This window comes from Pseudorasbora parva, chromosome 3, assembly GCF_024679245.1.
Source record: "Pseudorasbora parva isolate DD20220531a chromosome 3, ASM2467924v1, whole genome shotgun sequence".
In the NCBI taxonomy this organism is placed as follows: Eukaryota; Metazoa; Chordata; class Actinopteri; order Cypriniformes; family Gobionidae; genus Pseudorasbora; species Pseudorasbora parva.
The window spans coordinates 29,755,132-29,774,515 of NC_090174.1; the positions used below are offsets into that span (position 1 = coordinate 29,755,132).

A 19,384-nucleotide genomic window follows, 5' to 3' on the forward strand; every position below is an offset into this window, starting at 1 on the left:
TGGTATTTGGCAACAAAATGAACGGTCAAGAGCATTCAAAGGAAATATTTTCTTTTATTTGTTTTTGTTTTTTTGTTTTTTAGAAAACCAATAAACTACATGTGGAATAAATAGGATAGACATAACCATACTTCTGTACAAGACATTTCTATTATAGACTGGGAAAGAAAAAAACAATATGGTCCCAATGAATACATTTTGCTAAAAGTTTCAAAGATTGAACTACAGAAGGCAATCGTTTGGCGAAATACTGTGGCAAAAACATAAGGGTAGCAAAAACGTAATCGTATAAATATATACATTTTATTTTTCAAGCATACGTAACAGAGTAATTTCGAGAAAGTCATACTTAGTGTTTACATTCCAGCACTGCTGGACTGAGTATGAGGTATTCGCACAGCTGTCTACCCATAACCTGTCTGTGGTACAATCTAACCAATGTCACGTTTTTCCTTGGACGACGACACATGCAGTCAGTACAGTTGCTGCTAAAAGAAACGGTAATTATTTTGTGAATTTGACGTATCAAAATTATGCAATTATTGTATCCCTTGTGTACGTTGGAAGGATGTAGTGCTGTTGAAATGGCAACCAGCATTTCAAAGCTTGGTTTGACTGGAGCATTAGTGAAAATGTACATTTTCGGCTTACCTGGATGTTTAAAAAACAAACAAATGAGAACCAAAATGTGGGCACTTTTGGAAAAGTGTTTAGACAGTCAAAAACAAGACGAGAAAAAAAATCCTCTTCTCAGTAACACAAATGCACTCAACCGAGCAGGGCCTATGCTACAAGCTATGGTCTTCACAGGAGAACATGAATAACTTGTGACTAGTACCATTTGCAGTGTTTTTTTATACTTAGCTACTTGTGGTGAAATCTCTAAACTACAGCAGCAGAAATCTACTTTCACCGTGATTAAAAGAAAAACAGTGTGTTGACCTTCCTGAGTGAACAAGAAAAGGTGATGATACAAATTTTTTAAAAATCACAAATGGCAGTTAATATCAATGCCAATTTAGAAACATTATGGCAGTTCCAGTGCCATTTCAATTGACAATACTGATCTTGGCAAAAGAAACAGCACGTAGTGATTGTAGGGTAGCATGAACTGTTTTAGGATCAGTACAATATCTCACAGCTTGATTCATTACCTTAACTCATTCAAAGATGATCCAGACATGCCCTCTACACTAAAATGATTGCAAAAGACAGCTTTCTGGCTAAAAGTGAATAGATGTAAGTAGGGAAGTGTGTAGAACTGAAGAAAAACCTCCTTTATGTTGTGATGCGTTTCGGGATAAGAGACTGGAATTGCAAATGCATGACAGCTGGCAGAAGATAGTTAACTTTCTTCAGAGGAAGAATCCATTTTCCCTTTTTTGCTTGGGGGAGTACCATCTTCCAATTCCTTAAAAAAAACAAAAAAAACATAATCAATTAAAAGAAAACAGTTTCGTTGTGACGTTTAGACACACATTAGCATATTGCCTGTCCACTCATTGTGTAGGTCTCTGGCTAACTCACGTCATTACTGTTTTACTGAAATACTGCTGAATATCAGCTGTGGGCCACCATTATCTAAAACTGTGTCCATTCATACAGATTGTCTGTAATTCTTACTACTTTGAGTAAAGATAAAGGATGGAGCAAGATTTGTTTTGCAAGCTGTTATTGATACAGTTCCCCCGTGTGCGATACAGTAAATTAGAATCACACACGGGTTTGTTGATGGACGGACATTCAGACTTGCACTGGGATTGATGTTAAATTGACGTCATCATTACTGTCTTTACAGTGTGTACAATTGCTGAGCTTCAGGAAGCTACCCTGTAGCTTATAGTAATGGATGTTTAGCTTCTAAAATACATGCTATATGCGGTAGACCAATCACAACAGAATGAGCCAATAAGAGCAGTTGGCTCACGGAAAGGAAGGATTTAGAGAGACTTATATATATTAAGTTGTTTGAGAAACATTTAACATTGTGGTGATGTGCAATGTATATTATGAGAAACTTAAACTGTTTATTGACCTTTGATCCATGTAAACCTGTTGTTGGTTAAAATTTCATAATAGGGTCACTTTAATGCAAGTGAAGTGATACTGTTAGCATGTACCTGGGCCGATTTGGAAGAGTCTAAAAAGTGCTCCGAATCCTCTTGTGACTTGCTGTCCCTTTTGGTTGTCCTAGACTCTGAGCAGTGGTTTTGTTCTGAAGGAAAAAATAGTGAATTTAAAATAAACTTTAAAGGATGGAGAAGAGAGGATAGAAAGCTCGTAGACTAGAGGATTCATTGCAGTGACTTACCACTCTTATGATCCTGACCAGAAGTGTGTTTGGAAGGATATTGGTCACTTTTCATGTCATTGCTGTCACTCTGAGAAGCTGCCATGGGTTCAGGTGCAGGACTAGTGTTGTTGCTGTTCTCCTGCTTCAATGGGGAGGAGTCTGCAATGGAGCTCTGGTTACTGTTATCATCTGTAGGTGAAAAACAGAAATATAATTAAAAAGGTGTGACAAGGATTTGATAAATGCTTAGAAAAGATTTCAAACTGTATATGATGTTAATGGGTGGTTGTATCATGACAGAATAGCAAATTACATCTATTCAATTGGAGTGTTGCCCATTCAAAGCCAAATAATACAAAAAAAAAAATAAAAAAAAATGGATGACTGGTGTTAAATTATAGGTTATGCCTGTCATACTTCATACATATTGTGTACATGCTTAGAAGACCAACTGATTATGAATCACAAAGATCAAAATTTGGTGATTAAAAACACTAATATTTATAACAATTGGCAAATAACAGAGCCTAAAAAGCTGTATGAGCAATATTTTGAGATGTGATAACTCAGTCCTGCAGCATTACCATGCATATCCATCATTCCAGGAGAGGAGCTGTTCTCAGGGGTCGTGACCTCAGAGCCATACTTGTCATCTTTGCCTTTCTTCTTGTTTTTGTTCTTCTGTGTGACAATTATAAATAGAAAGAGATTATATATATATATATATATATATATATATATATATATATATATATATATATATATATATATATATATATATATATATATATATATATATATATATATATATATATATATATATATATATATATTAGTTCTATGCTAAAGTGTTAGGCATATTAGTATTTTCACTCCCCAAAAAAGTTAAGCCAGTTATTTTTATCTTTTATAGCGTGTCAATAGGAAATGTCAGTTTACATTTCCAAACATTCCTTTTGCATTAATTAATTGTAATAATCCAATGAATTTTTTGTATGCAAAAGGAGTCTGACAGCAGGCAGTATGATCTGATCTCACCACCAGAGTCTATCTGTGATTACATGAAGTAACAAAAAACAAACAGACAATGGATAAACGCTCAGTAAGGCAGTAAGACCATAGACAGTAAAAGAAATGGACGGAGCGATCCCATTGCCTTCTACGGCGTTAAGTGATGTCAGTATAGGAGCACTCACTTCCTGATGGCTGAGCGAACTGCGCAGGCTCAGACTGAGCTTGACGACGTAGATGTGACGTGAGCCTCCTGTCTGACAGCTGTGAGTCTTCTAGTAGTTGTGGAAAGTGAAAGCTGAATCACGTTGTTTAAATATTTCCCCCCGTTGCTTTTGGGTCACTATCGGCTTCTCCCCATTCTTCCCCCTTGACTTTATCGGACTTTATGTTTCCATGTCCCCCCGACTGTCTCATAGACAGTAAAAGATTGTTTCTGAGCGTCTCCTCCTGTCTATACGGTAATTTCTCCACTGTGCGACAGAGTCGTGTTGGTTATGACGCAATCGTTAGCCTATTTTTACAAAAACAGCTTCTACAGGGCGATAGTGTAAGATACAAGGTAATGGAGCCTTTTATGCATTGTCGTGTTTCTTTATAAATAAACAATGGACAAATGAAGTCTTTAAACGCCTCAGATGTAAAGGAATTCACTGTCAAAGTGACTCAAAAATGAATGGGAGTCAATGGGATGCTAACAGCAGGTGATGGCTTGGTTAGCAATGGCAGCCCCTATGGGTGGAATGCTTTCCGAGCGCAAGATTACCCCCTTGTTTAGTCTGTGTGGATCGGTGTGGATCATGCTGACTGATGTCAGACTCCTTGTACATACAAAAATCTCACTGGATTATTACAAAAATATCAGAAAATATAAATAACTAGCTCAAAGCCTTTTTTGTGTAAAATTTCAATGTGCCTAAGATATATATTTTTTGCATTAAAACCATGTGAAAATTGCATATCTAAAAGATGATTTCAAAATAAATGTTGGCTTTGTGTGTTATGCTACAACGAAAACATGTAAGGATCTGGGCCACCAGCAACAAAAACAATTTTTTGGCACTAGTGACCTCAATCCCACTACGAATTTACCTTTTCTAATTTTAAAAATAGATAATTCATATAAACATTAAGAAAAAAAATATTTTGAGGGAAAAGAGACTGAAAAAGATCTGTATCAGTTATATCAGCAATAGTATGACAATATTTCATCTGTTTGTTGGTATTGACTAGAATTGCATTATGATGTCACTTACATCATCTGACTTGGGCTCTGTCACTGGTACCCACTTGTAGATTCGCAGTGACGTGTCACCAACAGTCACCCATTTCTTCTCCCTGGAGATATCACAGATAAATGACACCGCAAGCAAGTTTAACAGAGGATCAACTATTTAAACACATTAACAGGCATGATAAATATCTGCAGAGGTGTTGTTTGTGTAAAGTACTTCCAGAATATGCAATGCAAATGATTACATTTTTACCATAAAACATACACGAGGATAACTGCAATAGTGTAAGTGGCGATAACTGAAGAACAATACTTATTTAAATAATTAAATTTTATTGATGCTTTTAAAATCACTTATTTACTAACTCGCAGATTAGGATAATTCAATCGCAGTTTTATCACAAAACTACGATTTTTCTAATTTAACTCTGGGGAAGTTTATAAGTATAACGTTACGGTTGTTGTGGTTATTGTTAATCTCATAACCATTTTGCTGGTTTAAAAAAAAGAAGTAGGATTGAAGTTTAAGCACAACCCTCAGCAGTTTTAGGTACGTTAAAAGCTCCGGGCTGAGTTTAAACCCCCGCGCGCGGATAAAACTCTCCTCACGCTCCGTCGCTCAGAAGCGCGAGTCACTCACTCTCAGATGAGATGGACGAGTCAAAAGCCCGTTCACCGGCACTTTTGGTTTGGTACGGACGTTTGGCTTTAGTTCTTCAAGTCAGCCCGTTTGGTTACTATTCAGCCGGCATTACAGGCTCAAACAGCAAAGCCTTCATGTGACTGCAACGAAATGGCTTCTAGGTTCAACCCACATAAAAATTTAATGGAAGAAAAATGCGATGTACATTTCCTAACTATTTTTTTAAAAGCCGACAAAAACACCAGCCGCGCGAAGAAACGCCGAAAAACGCATCTGACTGAAATTGGAGTGGAATAAACGCTCTCTTTCCTTTCATTTCATTGTTTCTCGTTGTCTCTCCTCCCCCACAAGCTGTCTGTACTGTTCGTTAACGGGCAGACACTCTCCCTTACCATTTCCGCACTTTTTCAATTGCAGCCATAACCCGCTTGATGTCATCTTTCGCCCTGCTCCGCGTCTCCGCTCGAACCGACCTGCCCGACATTACTGCTGTTGGTAAAATATATTTTTGCTCGCTGCTGCCTGTTTAGACACAATGCGAATGCACACAGCACAGGAGAGAGGCGGGGTTTGTGCGCCTGCGCTGAAGCCAAATGCCCTCGAAGCATGAGAGACACGGTCAATGCGGGTACGCGTTTCTCTCCTTTGTTGGCGAACAGAGAAAAGAAAACGATATTTTAACAGATTGCTGAAAAAGTCGATCAAATCGAAACGATGTCTACGACATCCACACACGTTTTACATGTATCTGGGAAAAAATGGAGACTGAATCGACAGTATTATTTTAAAACAACGTTTATTTCCGTATGATTTTTATCTGCATATCAGAAGTATCAAACTCGAATATGAAAATACACCACAATAACAGCTCAGTAATAATAGAAAAAAAACTACAGTTCCGCTAGACAGGCTACATTTATTAAATTGGATAGATTATGTTTCAGAATGGTTTTGGACACTTAATATATTATAGATTGTCTGTGCTCTTGAAGTTACTGTGTGGCCGCAGAAAACCCCAAGATATCTGTGGCAAGTGTCCCCATGGTGATTTTAATGGGTAGCAAGCTCTCCAACAGAGACTCTGAAAGGGACACACACAGTAGTTGAGATTAAAACATTGGTACACTTTGAAACGCACTACTATTTCACTCAAATTGTTCTTATACTTTATCAAATTCTGTTTCTAGGGCCAAGCCTCTACTCCGTTTCAAATGAGAATACCATCTCAACAGCTGTTTATGAGCACTATTTACAGCGCCCTTAAGTTAAGCTTTTTAAAAGTCAAGGTGTACTCTGTGTCTCCTGGACACTGATATTTTAACAATTCAGAAAAATCTCTGTCTGGCCAAGTGATATTTGAGCATATAGATAAAGGTTGGAAAGAATGATTTTTTTTTTTATCTCCCAGCAGTATTACAGCACACTGAGTGTATATTAGCACTGTTTGTTGCTTTTGGACCCAGAAACATGTCCACCGAAATTTGGCCATTTGTATGGCTATTTGCAGGACTTCTACATACCTGTGCAACTGCCTCCCTCTGCACTAATACCTAAAAGAGTTGTAAAGCATTCAGCCAAGTCATCCTCTGTCATATGTTCACCTGAAATTAATATATAAGTAATTACTAATTATTAATCACTTGTTCAAAATTATGCAGTTTTAAAAAAAAAGGTCTATGGCCAGGTTTCAAGGACAAGTTTTAGATTAAGCCAGCATTAGGCTTAATAGGGTCAATTAGGGCATTTAGGTAACCTTTCATAAACATGCCTTAGAAAAAAACATTACATTTCTCATATCTTGTGAAAAAAACAATGGCACTGACATTTTAATTTTCAGTTAAAAAATTAAAACAAATTCAAACATGCATTTTAGTCTGGAACTAGCTTAAGTCTTGTCTGTAAAACCGGGGTAGATGTCTTCATCAAAATCTCCTGAATTAGCATTGTATTTGTAAATGCATATATATACATTAGTAGAAACAGCATAGAATGACTTGATGAATGTTTGTTTATCAGGTGTTTGTTCTTACTGAGTATATTGGAGCATTGACAATTAAACATACATTTGACAGCTTGCATTGAGTGCCATGAGATACACAAAAATAAAATATTATCATGCAGGTCCTGTGAGACATTTGTGAGTTTTGTTTCTCCTATAATGTTTTTTTTTTTTTTTTTTTTACTGAAATAGTATCTCATCAAGTTACCAAACGTACTGGTAAAACTCATGAAAATGTACCTCTAGCCTGCAGCAACTCCAGTAGTTCGTCTCTGTCAATAGTATATCTGCCCTCCTCATCTACCTTTCCAAGCACCTGGAAGGCATTGCACAGCTCCTGTCTGGAAATGCCAGAGGCAGGTCTGTGGTTGATATACAGCTTAATGAACTCCTCCAAATCGATGTCCGTCACATAATTTCTGGTCTCAGCATAGCGACTGAACTTCACCTCATTTTGCATGTCTTCCAGCTTCAACAAAACAAAACACAACCATGTGCTGACAAAAGATTGAGTGCTAGTCCACCTAACGATGACAGTTTTGTATGGTAGAGTGAATTGGTGATTGCAACAACCCTTATACCTCTTGCTCTGTTGGATAGAAGCCAAGCGCTCTCATTAAGAAGGGCACATCAGCTAGAGGGATGCGCGTTGACACAAGCCGTGTTTCCATGGTGTTGAGGTCCTGATTCTGGAGTTGACAATAGTAAAAATATTCCTCCATTTCCTAAAGGACAAAATCATAATATATACTGTCAACTGGTAGGCCAGGTAACACGTTAAGCAAGCATTATGAAACCTTTTTATGTGTTTTTTTTAATTATTATTAAGTTTTAAATTGCTACAGTAAAAACCTGTTAAGTGGTTCACGGTAATTTCCCTTACTAAAAGTAATTCCCTTACTTTTTTTATTACATACAACTGTTTCATGTAATTTTAAAGTAAAATACTGTTAAACATAAAATTTTTGGAAGTTAAAAAATATGATTTGGAGTTAAAAATTCCCTGTGTGACGCTTCATTTTTTATGGTATTTTCTTTAAATAATTACCGTTATGTATATTAGTGTTTTACAGATTGTTATGTAAATATGTTTACATTTTATTAGATTTTTTTACAGTGTAGTACTAAGCAATTTTTGACCTACATGCAGGACAATAAGAAAAAAGAAAGCATTAAAATAGAAATCTCAAACCCTGAAGAGCTGTCCATCTCTCCCTCCCTCCAGAAGATTGTAGAAGGGCAGCATGTCTTTCCCTCCAAGAGCAGCTGATGCCTCCAATGATCTGCATGTTTGCAAATGAGTGAAAAGCAAAAGCAAATTATGTCCCCGCATTTTGTGAGGTGCCAGACACTATAAGCTGTATATAGTTGAAATTTCAATCCTAAGCAGGTTTTTAATTTGAATGTACAATTATTATTATTATTATACACATATATTTTATGAACTCATATTAAAGGGTTAGTTCACCCAGAAATGAAAATGATCCCATAATGTACTCACCTTAAAGCCATGCTAGGATATTTTTTCTTACAAACACCCAGCATTTTTTAACCCTCTGATTTCTTATTGGTTACTTTTATCAAGGATGGATGCGCTTTTTTTGGAACTTCAAAAACTTGGGCACTATTCAATGCAATTTCAAAGCTGGGAAGAGCCAGGATAATGTTGTATAACTCCTATTGTGTTTGGCTAGAAGAAGAAAGTGATATACACCAAGGATGGCTTGAGGGTAAGTAAATTATGGGATAATTTTTATTTTTGGGTGAATATTATATTTTGGATATTATGACAGTCAATGATTGAACTTGAAAAAACAGTTAAAATGTACATAGGGTGTAGTTCAAACTTACAACAAATTGAGCTCCCATGAAAAGACAGTGCGGTCTTGTCCTCCAGCAGTGAAAGCATATCTACCATCATATGAGCAAGCCAGAGTTGAGACGCCTGTTGAGTGACAGATCATTGCAAAGGACTTGTAAGGGTTCCCATCCAGTGGCAGAATCTGAATGCCAACCTACATCAAGGAGAGAAAACAGGAATAAAAACGAGACTTAAATCATAGTAAAGGAAATAAAATGGGCATAATGGCTTATAGTGACACCAAAAGATCTTAGTAAGTGATTAAAGAGATCAATTTTTATATTTGTAATACAGAAACGTGGTTATTAAATGCACCGTTTGTTTATGAGGCCTGAAACACTTATACCTTATCTTGTGTTATATATGCCATGTAACGAGAATTGGGGACGCCATCCTTAGATGCAGGTAGGATGGCCATCTTTTTCACTGGAGAACCATAAGAGGGTCCAAAGAGTGTTTTTCTGTTAAAGCAAAGCACACCATAACCACCATATTTACAAAATAAAAAATATCAGAAATTGGTTTATTTATCTTATTTTAATTTTTTGGATCTTAAATTTTTTAAAGATTAGAATATTAGAAAAAGGAACTCAGAACTTAGCTCGACAGAGCAACTGTGAAAACTGCTTAAAAGGATAGTTCATCCAAAAATGAAAAATCTGTCATCATTTACTCAAGTTGTTCCAAACCTGTATGAATTTCTTTCCTCTGTGTGTTAGTCAATGGCTGCTGAGATCCACTTTATTACAAACATTCTTCCAAATATCTTCCTGTGGTTCAGCAGAAGAAAGGAATTCATGCAGGTTTGGAACAACTTGACCATGACAGAGTTAAAATTTTTGGGTGAACTATAATTTTACACTATTGTAGAGTGAATAAAATATTTAATTTAAAATTCAGTGCTGGTCATACACTTCGACGCAACCTCGAATTTGATTGGTCGAGCAGTATTACAATAGCGCTGTAACAGTTCAGCTCAATACAGCACTGATCATTTTTACCGTTAGTATACAATACAGCAGTAGGTAGCAGGTTGCTAATGAGTGAGTTATTGAATCATTCACTCTGGGGGTGTTTACACAACATCTTTTTCTAATAAAAACAAAACTTTTTATGCATTTTGGCTGTTCATTTATACAACAAAGGCGTTTTGGGGGCCTGGCTTTTGAAAACGGATTTCAAAGTGCAAAGTTGTTGAAAAAAATGTATTTACAGTCTCCATGTAAACAACAAAAATGTGAATTTGTGAAAACGGTGACATCATGCACATAATATGTTCACCCATGCGCATTACATGTTTGCAGGGTGTTTCTTGACAAAGTGGCCTGGCATGCATAATACAGCCTATTGAGTCGTCTTCGCAGATCCGTGTGAACAGGGATAGTTTTTGCCAACTTTGTCATCTGTTTTTAGTACACCGTTGTCATGAAGTGATTCATTCACACACACAAAGAATTTAAAATTTCCAAAATTCAATGATTTTTCCCCACGACTGATTAGTTCAAAATGCAGATTCATTTGAGGATGAAAACTGCTGAGGCTTTGTTTGGAAATATTTGCATATAGGCAAAGCAAAAACAGACAAATTAGCTAGCACTCAACATCAACTAATTACTCAACATTAACTGTTTATTGAACTGTCGTATAAAAGCAAAAAATCATGTTGCATTTAGTGCTGTGATTATTTGGGGCACTCAAATAATTATAACTAATCCTGGCTTAAAACTTCAGAAATACACTACTAATGGTAGACGAAGAAACAAAGACGCCTACATGTTGGTTGCACTAAACATCAGGTAAGCAGATAAAGATCAAATTTTCATTTTTGGGTGAACTAACCCTTTAACAATCAACCTTTAACAAACAATCCAATTAATAATAATATTAATATTATGTAATATTATTATTAATTATTGGATTTATTGTGTCAGGATAACAGATCTGTAAATCAGTTTATGCTCTCTGTGAGATAAAAATAAAAATTGTTAAAGGGTTAGTTCACCCAAAAATGAAAATTTGATGTTTATCTGCTTACCTGATGTTTAGTGCATCCAACATGTGGGCGTCTTTGTTTCTTCAGTAGAACACAAATTAAGATTTTTAACTCCAACTGTTGTTGTGTGCCAGTCATATAATGATGTGAATAGGCAGGGGCGTGGGACTGGGGGGATAAAGGGTATGAGTAACCAGGGCCCGAGGCAGGGAAGTCCGTTTTCTATACATAGACATACATGGTACGGGGGCCCAGCAAGATGGTTTGTACCCAGGGCCCAAAATTTGGTGCTACGCCACTGTGAATAGGTAACAATTCTATGAGAGCAAAACAAAAAAACATGCTTAGACAACATGCACAAAAACCTTGCTGCTCCAGACGACACATTGATGTCTTAAGACATGAACCAATCGGTTTCTGTGAGAGACCGAACAGTATTTATGTTATTTTTTTTACCTCATATCCCGACAAGTCTTATCAAGTTTTCCCATCTGCTATTACTTCCATTCTATTTGACTGATCCGCGCAGGCACTGGAATCTTTATATATATCTATGATCGCGCCAGTTTAACCTAATCAGATGGAAGTAATAGCTGATGGGAAAACATGATGAGATTCGTTGGAATAAGAGGTAAAAAAAATAACATATATACTGTTCGGTCTCTCACAGAAACCAATTGGTTCATGTCTTAAGACATCAATGTGTCATCGGGAGCAGCAGGGTTTTTGTGCACGTTGTCTAAGCATTTTTTTTGTTTGTTTGTTTTGCTCTCATAGAATTGTTACCTATTCACATCATTATATGACTGGCACACAGCAATGCTTGGAGTTAAAAATCTTAATTTGTGTTCTACTGAAGAAACAAAGACGCCTACATGTTGGATGCACTGGGGGTAAGCAGATACACATCTAATTTTCATTTTTGGGTGAACTATCCCTTTAAGAGTTAGAATGCTGGATCATTTCATTGTATAACCTGTTTTATAGCTATGCATACAATTGTAATATATTATTTGTATTACTGTAGTGTATATTACTTCAAAAATCCAAGTATATTATTTTTCTCCCTTTTGGTCCATTTGGTTGACAGCCTATTCAATTATTTAGAATTCAGGAGACCTGTAAATCCATTTACCTTTATTTGTATTACCTCACTTCAAGTCATTTCTCGTCACGTAAGATGATGCCAAATGTACTTCAGATAAATCTTCTGTTTCTTTGTTCATAGTCATTATAGAGATGTTTATTTGAAACACAATTATTTACTTATTTTTCATTTCGATCATAAGAAGCCCATATTACTAAAGTATCCTTGGAATCCAATTCTAACATTACAATTAAGGTTTGAGTAATCACTGTCTCCATTGTAGTGTTAACCTCTAAAAGTTTTGATTATGAAGTTATTTAGGATATATGTACTATATACAGGTATATTGAAGCGGCAGTGGATTTCAGAATCCCCCTTTCAGTAGTTTCTCTACAATTCACAATTAGATAAAATGGTTTGGCTTTTGCTTCAAAATTTTGCAATAAACTAATCAACCAGGGCTGTGCTTCCCAAAAAGCATTGTCAGCTAAGTTGACTGTAGAGCTCACTGGCAATGGTCTCCACAATCAACTTGGATTCACACTGTTTTTCGGAAACGCAGCCCAGATTGACAGATTTCAGAGACATTTCTTTGTTTGAAAACATTGCAAACCTGCACATTTTGGAGGTAGCATTGAAGAGCTTCATCTTATACAGGTTGGAAGCTGTAAGGAGGAAGTTTTCAGGCGTCAGAGGAGGATACCACACCATGCAAGTGGGCACAGCACTCTGTTCAATCCGATCAGAACTCAAAATCAACAACTCATTTTCCCCACTGTTCTGCAGATCATATTCCACCTGTATACAGACAGGAAGATGTGATATATTTAACACAGTTCAACAAGTTAATCACATAGGGAGCAAGATTATACAGGTAAACAGAGACTCACCAGCCTGCGATCCATGCCAAGAGAGAGCAGGCGAGGCTGACTGCTGTCTAAATCCACTCCAAACAACAGGTCTTGAATGGGTTTATAGTGCGAGTGGTGCCTGCCCTGGTACTTCCAAATCTCCTGGGTCCCCTCTCTACACAGGCGGAGCAACGTCACACTTTTTCCAGTGTCCTGACATAAGAGAAATACAAATGCAAGATCTTCAGAAAAAAAAGTGCCCTCATATTAATGTTACAGTAAAAAAAAATTATAGTAAAAAGTAAACAATTTAAAGAGATTATTTGTCATCTGTATTTATTTCCACTTAGTGAAATATTTGTGCCAGACACATTAATCTTTTAGTTTTTCATTTCACAATGTGACGCGTTCACAAAACAATCTATGCTAAAATGTGCTGTACAAACTGAACTAAAACAAAAATGCAACTCCTACTAACTGCAGCAGCCAGGTAGCATGAGTCCTGAGAGAAAGTGAGATGGGTAATGCTGTCCTGAGTGTACTGGAAACACTCTTTACCATCACTTTGAAGTGTACAGACATCAACAATCTGCAAAGCCCCACTGGCAAAGCCCACTGCCAGATAAAAACCTAGAACAGGAAATTTACACAGATGGTATATCTATAATCACATTTTGTGACATCCTTCATAAACAATAGTTGTATAGGTGAAATGAATGCAATTTCAATTGCTTCAAGTATGAACAGGTCAAAACTCTTGAATCAGATAATGCACCAATAAAGCTGAGCTAAAACATATATTATATATGAACGGTATTATAATAATATGAGTGAGATCTTGTTTTGGAGTTCACCTTGTGGATCATAGGTAATACACTGGATCTGTTTGTGGGACTGGAACACCCTGCTGCAGATCATTTCTTTACGCTCATAATCCCAAACCTTAATTGTGCCACTGTGGCTGCCCATAGCTACTAGCGGTTGTTTAGGATGGCAGGCAACTGCTTCAAGAGGCTCTGCATGTTCCTTCAGAAGGATCTGTGGAACATTTCTCTGTGCATTTACATGCACTACTGTTGCACAAGTAGTAGAGACAACAACATTTCTGTAATTGGAAGGAAGTTGAAAAATATTTTAGAGTTAGAATTAAATAATGTTGCCTCCATATGTCTGTCTGCAATTATGATATAAACAGATGCAAAGGAATTGCAGGGATAGTAAGTACCCTACTTTAAAGGGATAGTTGGCCCAGAAATGAAAATTCTGTCAACATTTACCTACCCTCATTTTGTTCCAAACCTGTATTACTTCTGTCTTCTGTAGAACACAAAATAAGTTATTTTGAGAAATGTCTAAGTATTTTTGTTCATACAAATGCAAGTCAACCGTCACCAAACTGTTTGGTTAACAGGATTCTTCAAAATATCTTCTTTTATGTTCAGGAGAAGAAACAAGCCAAAAGAAGTTTAGAACGACATGAGGGTGAATAAATGATGACAGAATTTTCATTCTTGAGACAAATATCCATTTAAGCATATACTCACATTGATTAAATGTACTGTCTAATATGGTCTAATTTCATAGACAGGGTTTAGATTAAGCCAGGATTAGGCCTTAGTTAAATTAGGACATTTAAGTAGCTTTTATAAACATGCCTTAGAAAGAAAAACATTACATATGTGCATCCTGTGAGACAAAACATTGGCACTGACATATTTTAAGAAATGCCAGTGCAAGTTGATTTCAGTTTAAACAGCTCAAACATGCATTTTAGTCTAGGAGTAGGTTTAAGCCTTGTCTGTGAAACCAAAGATAAATTCATAATCCTGACTTGCTCATAATATATACATTTTAAAAATACTTTTTTATGACACATTTATCATAATAAATATTTCTAAATTTCTCACCTAATGACAAATGGTTTGGCATCAAGTGTACAGTCTTTTGAATATCCCAGGCTGTTAGTGGAGGGCTTTTCTTTGGAAAAGGAGATGGATCTGATAGGATCCAAGCTAAACTCATTGTACAAGTTGATGAGCTTGAGATTTCCATCATAGAATTTAATGTGGCCGTTCACGTCTCCTGTTACTATGAAACTTGACAGAGAGCAAATGTAAACACGTGTACAAATATTGTAATTGTGTAAAATAATGTCAGACAAATATATAGCAAAAGCAAAGTGTAACATTCAACATGTGTAGGCCTAAATGTAATAGGCACAACCTTGCAATCGCAGGGAGGCTGATAATGTGGATCTTGTTTACCTAATTAGGATTTATTTCAAAAATCTTAATGCATCAATTTGTCATATACTGTATATGCGTGTCATATATACCTGTCAATCAGAGTCAATACAGTGATCGCTTCCTTTTGGAGAGGCACAAGTTTTACAGCTTTCCTCACTATGGGCTGACAAGAGTCAGACTCAGTGTGTTTGTCCCAGAGGACTATATTCCCAGCTGAGGTGGCTGTAAGAGCCTGCACACTGTCATAATGGAAGATGGACTGGCTCAGGGAACCTAGCACCATATTGAAGGTCTGATTGGGGGCAGATTTGCAAAAGGTCAATGCTAAAAGCAGAGCAGAGTACAATCACAACCGCACACAAAGATATTGAACTTGATTGGTTGGTTCTTCTACCAACCTTGTCAGTAATTTCAGGATCAGAGTATTCCAGATGTCCCTTTTCCTGAGCAACAGAATTCATTGTTACTGTATATATACAAAGCCAACTAAAATAGTAAATCAGTAACACAAATAAAGAATTCCTACCCAGTTGTAGAAGAGAACCCGAGTGCTACTGTTGCTAACCAACTGTGTGCTGTCAGAGGGATTGAAAAGTATTTGATTCTGGGAAAACATGGAGAATATTTATATGATGTTAGATGCATTTGAAGCTGACTGATAACCAGCATTGATAAAGAGAGAAAAACATTTTAAAATGAAGACAGCTGATTTTTAGCTTTTGTATATGTGTTGCCTCAGTGTAATAATCACATCAATGCACAGTTTTGCATATACCTGACAACCATATTTTGGGCTGAGGTCAACTTGACATTGTGGCCTGTCGCTTTCATCTGTCCAGTCCCAAATACACACTCGCTGGTGCATAAAAAAAAAGTACATACGTCAGTGTATTTGTAACCAATAACCATTGATAATATTCTGTGATTAAATTTGTATATGTGTTGCCTCAGTGTAATAATCACATCAATGCACAGTTTTGCGGGCTGTAATTTAAAAAAAAATTAATTAAATTTTTTTTTATTTAAAATTAAATTTGACATTTTTATGTTTATCATCATTTCAGTTAAAAAAAAAAAATCTCTCCCTAGAATCAATAGAGTCCTTAGAGTCTCTAGCAAGTTTTGATAGATTATGTAAAATCACAGCTTCCTGGTGGATTATGTAAAATATGATAGATAGTATAAAACGTTATGTTTTAAACCTGTACTGTTCCAGCTCCAATAGTCGCCAGATATTTTGAATCCTTTGATAGTGCCAAGGCAGAAACTCCACCCTCTGGATGACAGTCAAACAATGTCAGCACAGGAATCCTACAACATATGTTATCGGCATGAAATGGAAAATATTTAGCAGATGCATGTTCTAGATCTTATTGTGTTTGATTTATCCATGTTTAGGTTTCTTTTAATGTCATAACACAATCTTCTGTTGAAACAACACACTTCTCTCTGGTGATGTATGCCGAATTTCTCCAATAATTTAGTCTGCTTAATCAACAACCAATGGATAGAAACAAGTTCTGCTCTACCTCTATTTATTTTTCACTAATCCATTTCACTTCAATATACAGTACTGTGCAAAAGTCTTAGGCATATTAATATTTCCAGCTGTTGTCAGACTCATACAAAAATCTCACTGTGAATATTACAATTAATGGTAAAAGTAAAAGGAATGTTTGTAAATGTAAACTGAAATTTCCTACTGACGCTGTAGAAAAATATATAAATAACTGGCTTAAAACCATTTTGGGGGTGAAAATACTAACATGCAAAAGATTTTTGCACATTGTATATCACTCACAACACATATGAATATTTAGATCAGAGTTACCCTGTATAAGCATCCCATATGATAACAAGACTCTCTCTGCCCATGTCAGCTGTCACAAGCCAACGCCTGTCTTCACTGGCACACAAACAGGTGATTGGACTGCAGTGGCCCTGTAGACACCAAGCAGCACAAAAGCAACATGTTTTCAATAAAATATTAGGCTTTGGATTACGTTATATCTTATTATTTACTTTCTTAGATTGTAGACAAATGAGCCTCCTACTTGTAATAGATGCTGAGCATTAGAAGTGTGATCATACATGACGGCAACATGAGCACAAACATACAAGATGACAAGCCTATCTTCATCCTGCAGACTGAAAACAGGTAGGGTTTGGTTGATCCCATAAGCCCAGTCAAGGACCTGTAATTGCAAAGATCAAAGTTTTAGATACAAGGTTTTAATAAAGAAATGAAGTATTAATACTTTTAAAATAATATGATTTTTACTTCACAAGATCATTATCGTTTCTAGTGCTTAGTATTGTTAGCTCTCAAAGAAACGTAACTTATAGCAATTATATTAAACTCATGCATAACACAATAGGTTTTATGACTTCTTGTCCTTGTGAAATATTCCACATATGTAGTTTCATAAGATACTAATATCTGGACTAATTAAAGCAAATAAAATGGTAAGTTTACCAGTGGGTGAGTTTTGGTTCTGGTTTCCTTGGGAATTACAGACACTGATGTGGCTGTATACACTTGTGAATCCGCAATATTCTCTCTAATACTGGATTGTTCACTTCCTCCTTTTGCAGCTTCTCGTTCTCCTTCATGTTCATCATGTAATGTTAGTTTGTTCTTCATATGATTATCTTCTGTGCTTTTCTGCTCCCTCGCGCTTTCAGTTTCTGCGTATGTCTTATCAGCCGTCTCGTTTGCCGTCGACATTGCTTATATTGTAGGAGGAAAGCTGGAGAATCTGATCACAACCAGAATCACGATGTTACAGATGTGTCGGTTAGACAGGCTAATTTCTGTTGACTTAAACAGTTACCTATGCTAAAAGGTTTGTTTTAAAAAGTTTGCATTGAGCAATGCGTGCAATAATACTCGTAATCTCGCAAATACGATGAAGTTGTTTTGCACTTATTCAGTCTATTTACCCACGCATCACGTTGCTAAGATACGGTCACGTGGGAGGGCAACTGACAGCTTTGCTGATACAGAGGCCTTTTTTATGCAGAGGACTTTTCAGCAAAAAAGTTAAAAGTAGCCTAACAACGCAGCTCAAGCCTACTTGCCATAACCTGAATGTATGCCAACGTGGCTTTATTTTATTCTCTTGATTACCAAATAACTTAAAAATACTGTATATGGATGTAGTCCAATTTTAATGTGCAGTTATACAATTATGTCAGTTTTGAGCCACACGTCTGAAAACAACATACAAAGCCGTTGCTAGCGTTGTAGGCCTACTGCAAGCACGTGTGTAAGTGGACTTTTTAATTAAAAATATTTACTGAGATGCAGCTATAAGTTTGTTTTATTATGCAAGTGAAATTAGTATGCAAGTGAATTTTATAAGTGTTTTATTCTGCAAGTGTCATATCAGTAGGATTTCAATAAAAAATAAAATAAAAAACCCTTTAGATTTTAGTTTTTCAAGTGTTTGTTTTGTTTCTTGTATCTTTTTAGATAATTGGTATCAGTCTCAGACAGGTTTGTAAAATAGTTTGCGAGTCTTAGGTAAATGGAAAACTTACTTAAAGAGGTCGTTCCATGTTATTAAGAAATGTAATATTATTTGCATTAGGCCTATTTCTACTGATACAAAGCCATATGCTAATCGCTGAAGTAACCCTTTAAATATAAAAACGAAATTTATAATAATAATAATAATTAAATGATAAAATAATTTATGTAAATCAAATAACAATATGAATAAATTATAAATCAAATTACAACTAGGCCTACATAAATGACTAATGATTATAAATGATTATGCATCTATTATATTATATATGCAATTTTTAATTTTAAAAGCTCTTCAACCCTTCAGTAAAGAGGTTATTGAGACTCCAGAGACACTAGCGCTTTCAAATACTTGTTTGCTGCATGCTCAACATTTTTATAGCTGCCCGTTTTATACAGTTAATTTGTTTGACAGAAAACTAACCAAGTTCTTCTGTGCTCTAAGTTACTAAGTAATCTTTTAAAAGTTCGATACTTTCTATTCAGGTTTCATAAAATATTAGTTGTTTTAATGCCTTTGGCAGGACATTGCACCATTTAATGCTTTTCATCTTCAGAAAGATCTTTCTTCCTCCCCATAATGCATGAGAACTGTGTCTTGCTTAATAATGAACAACCTTTTATAATTCCATTT

General features: G+C 35.9%; 1 protein-coding gene across 1 annotated transcript; it reads right to left on the minus strand.

Annotated features, from left to right (window-relative positions):
* Positions 1-34: 34 nt before the first annotated feature.
* cfap251 (cilia and flagella associated protein 251) lies at positions 35-18,180 on the minus strand. Its single transcript, XM_067438360.1, has 25 exons — positions 17,695-18,180; positions 17,273-17,413; positions 17,050-17,159; positions 16,421-16,529; positions 15,994-16,074; positions 15,745-15,822; positions 15,617-15,661; positions 15,308-15,510; positions 14,880-15,068; positions 13,827-14,077; positions 13,451-13,602; positions 13,012-13,185; positions 12,735-12,919; positions 9,388-9,502; positions 9,032-9,195; positions 8,373-8,463; positions 7,762-7,905; positions 7,421-7,649; positions 6,702-6,782; positions 6,178-6,262; positions 4,561-4,642; positions 2,878-2,974; positions 2,312-2,482; positions 2,121-2,215; positions 35-1,411 (listed from the first exon to the last, which is right to left on the minus strand). The coding sequence occupies exons 1-25, from the start codon at positions 17,944-17,946 to the stop codon at positions 1,346-1,348; spliced, it is 3,390 nt and encodes a 1,129-aa protein (XP_067294461.1). The 5' UTR covers positions 17,947-18,180; the 3' UTR covers positions 35-1,345.
* Positions 18,181-19,384: the final 1,204 nt, after the last annotated feature.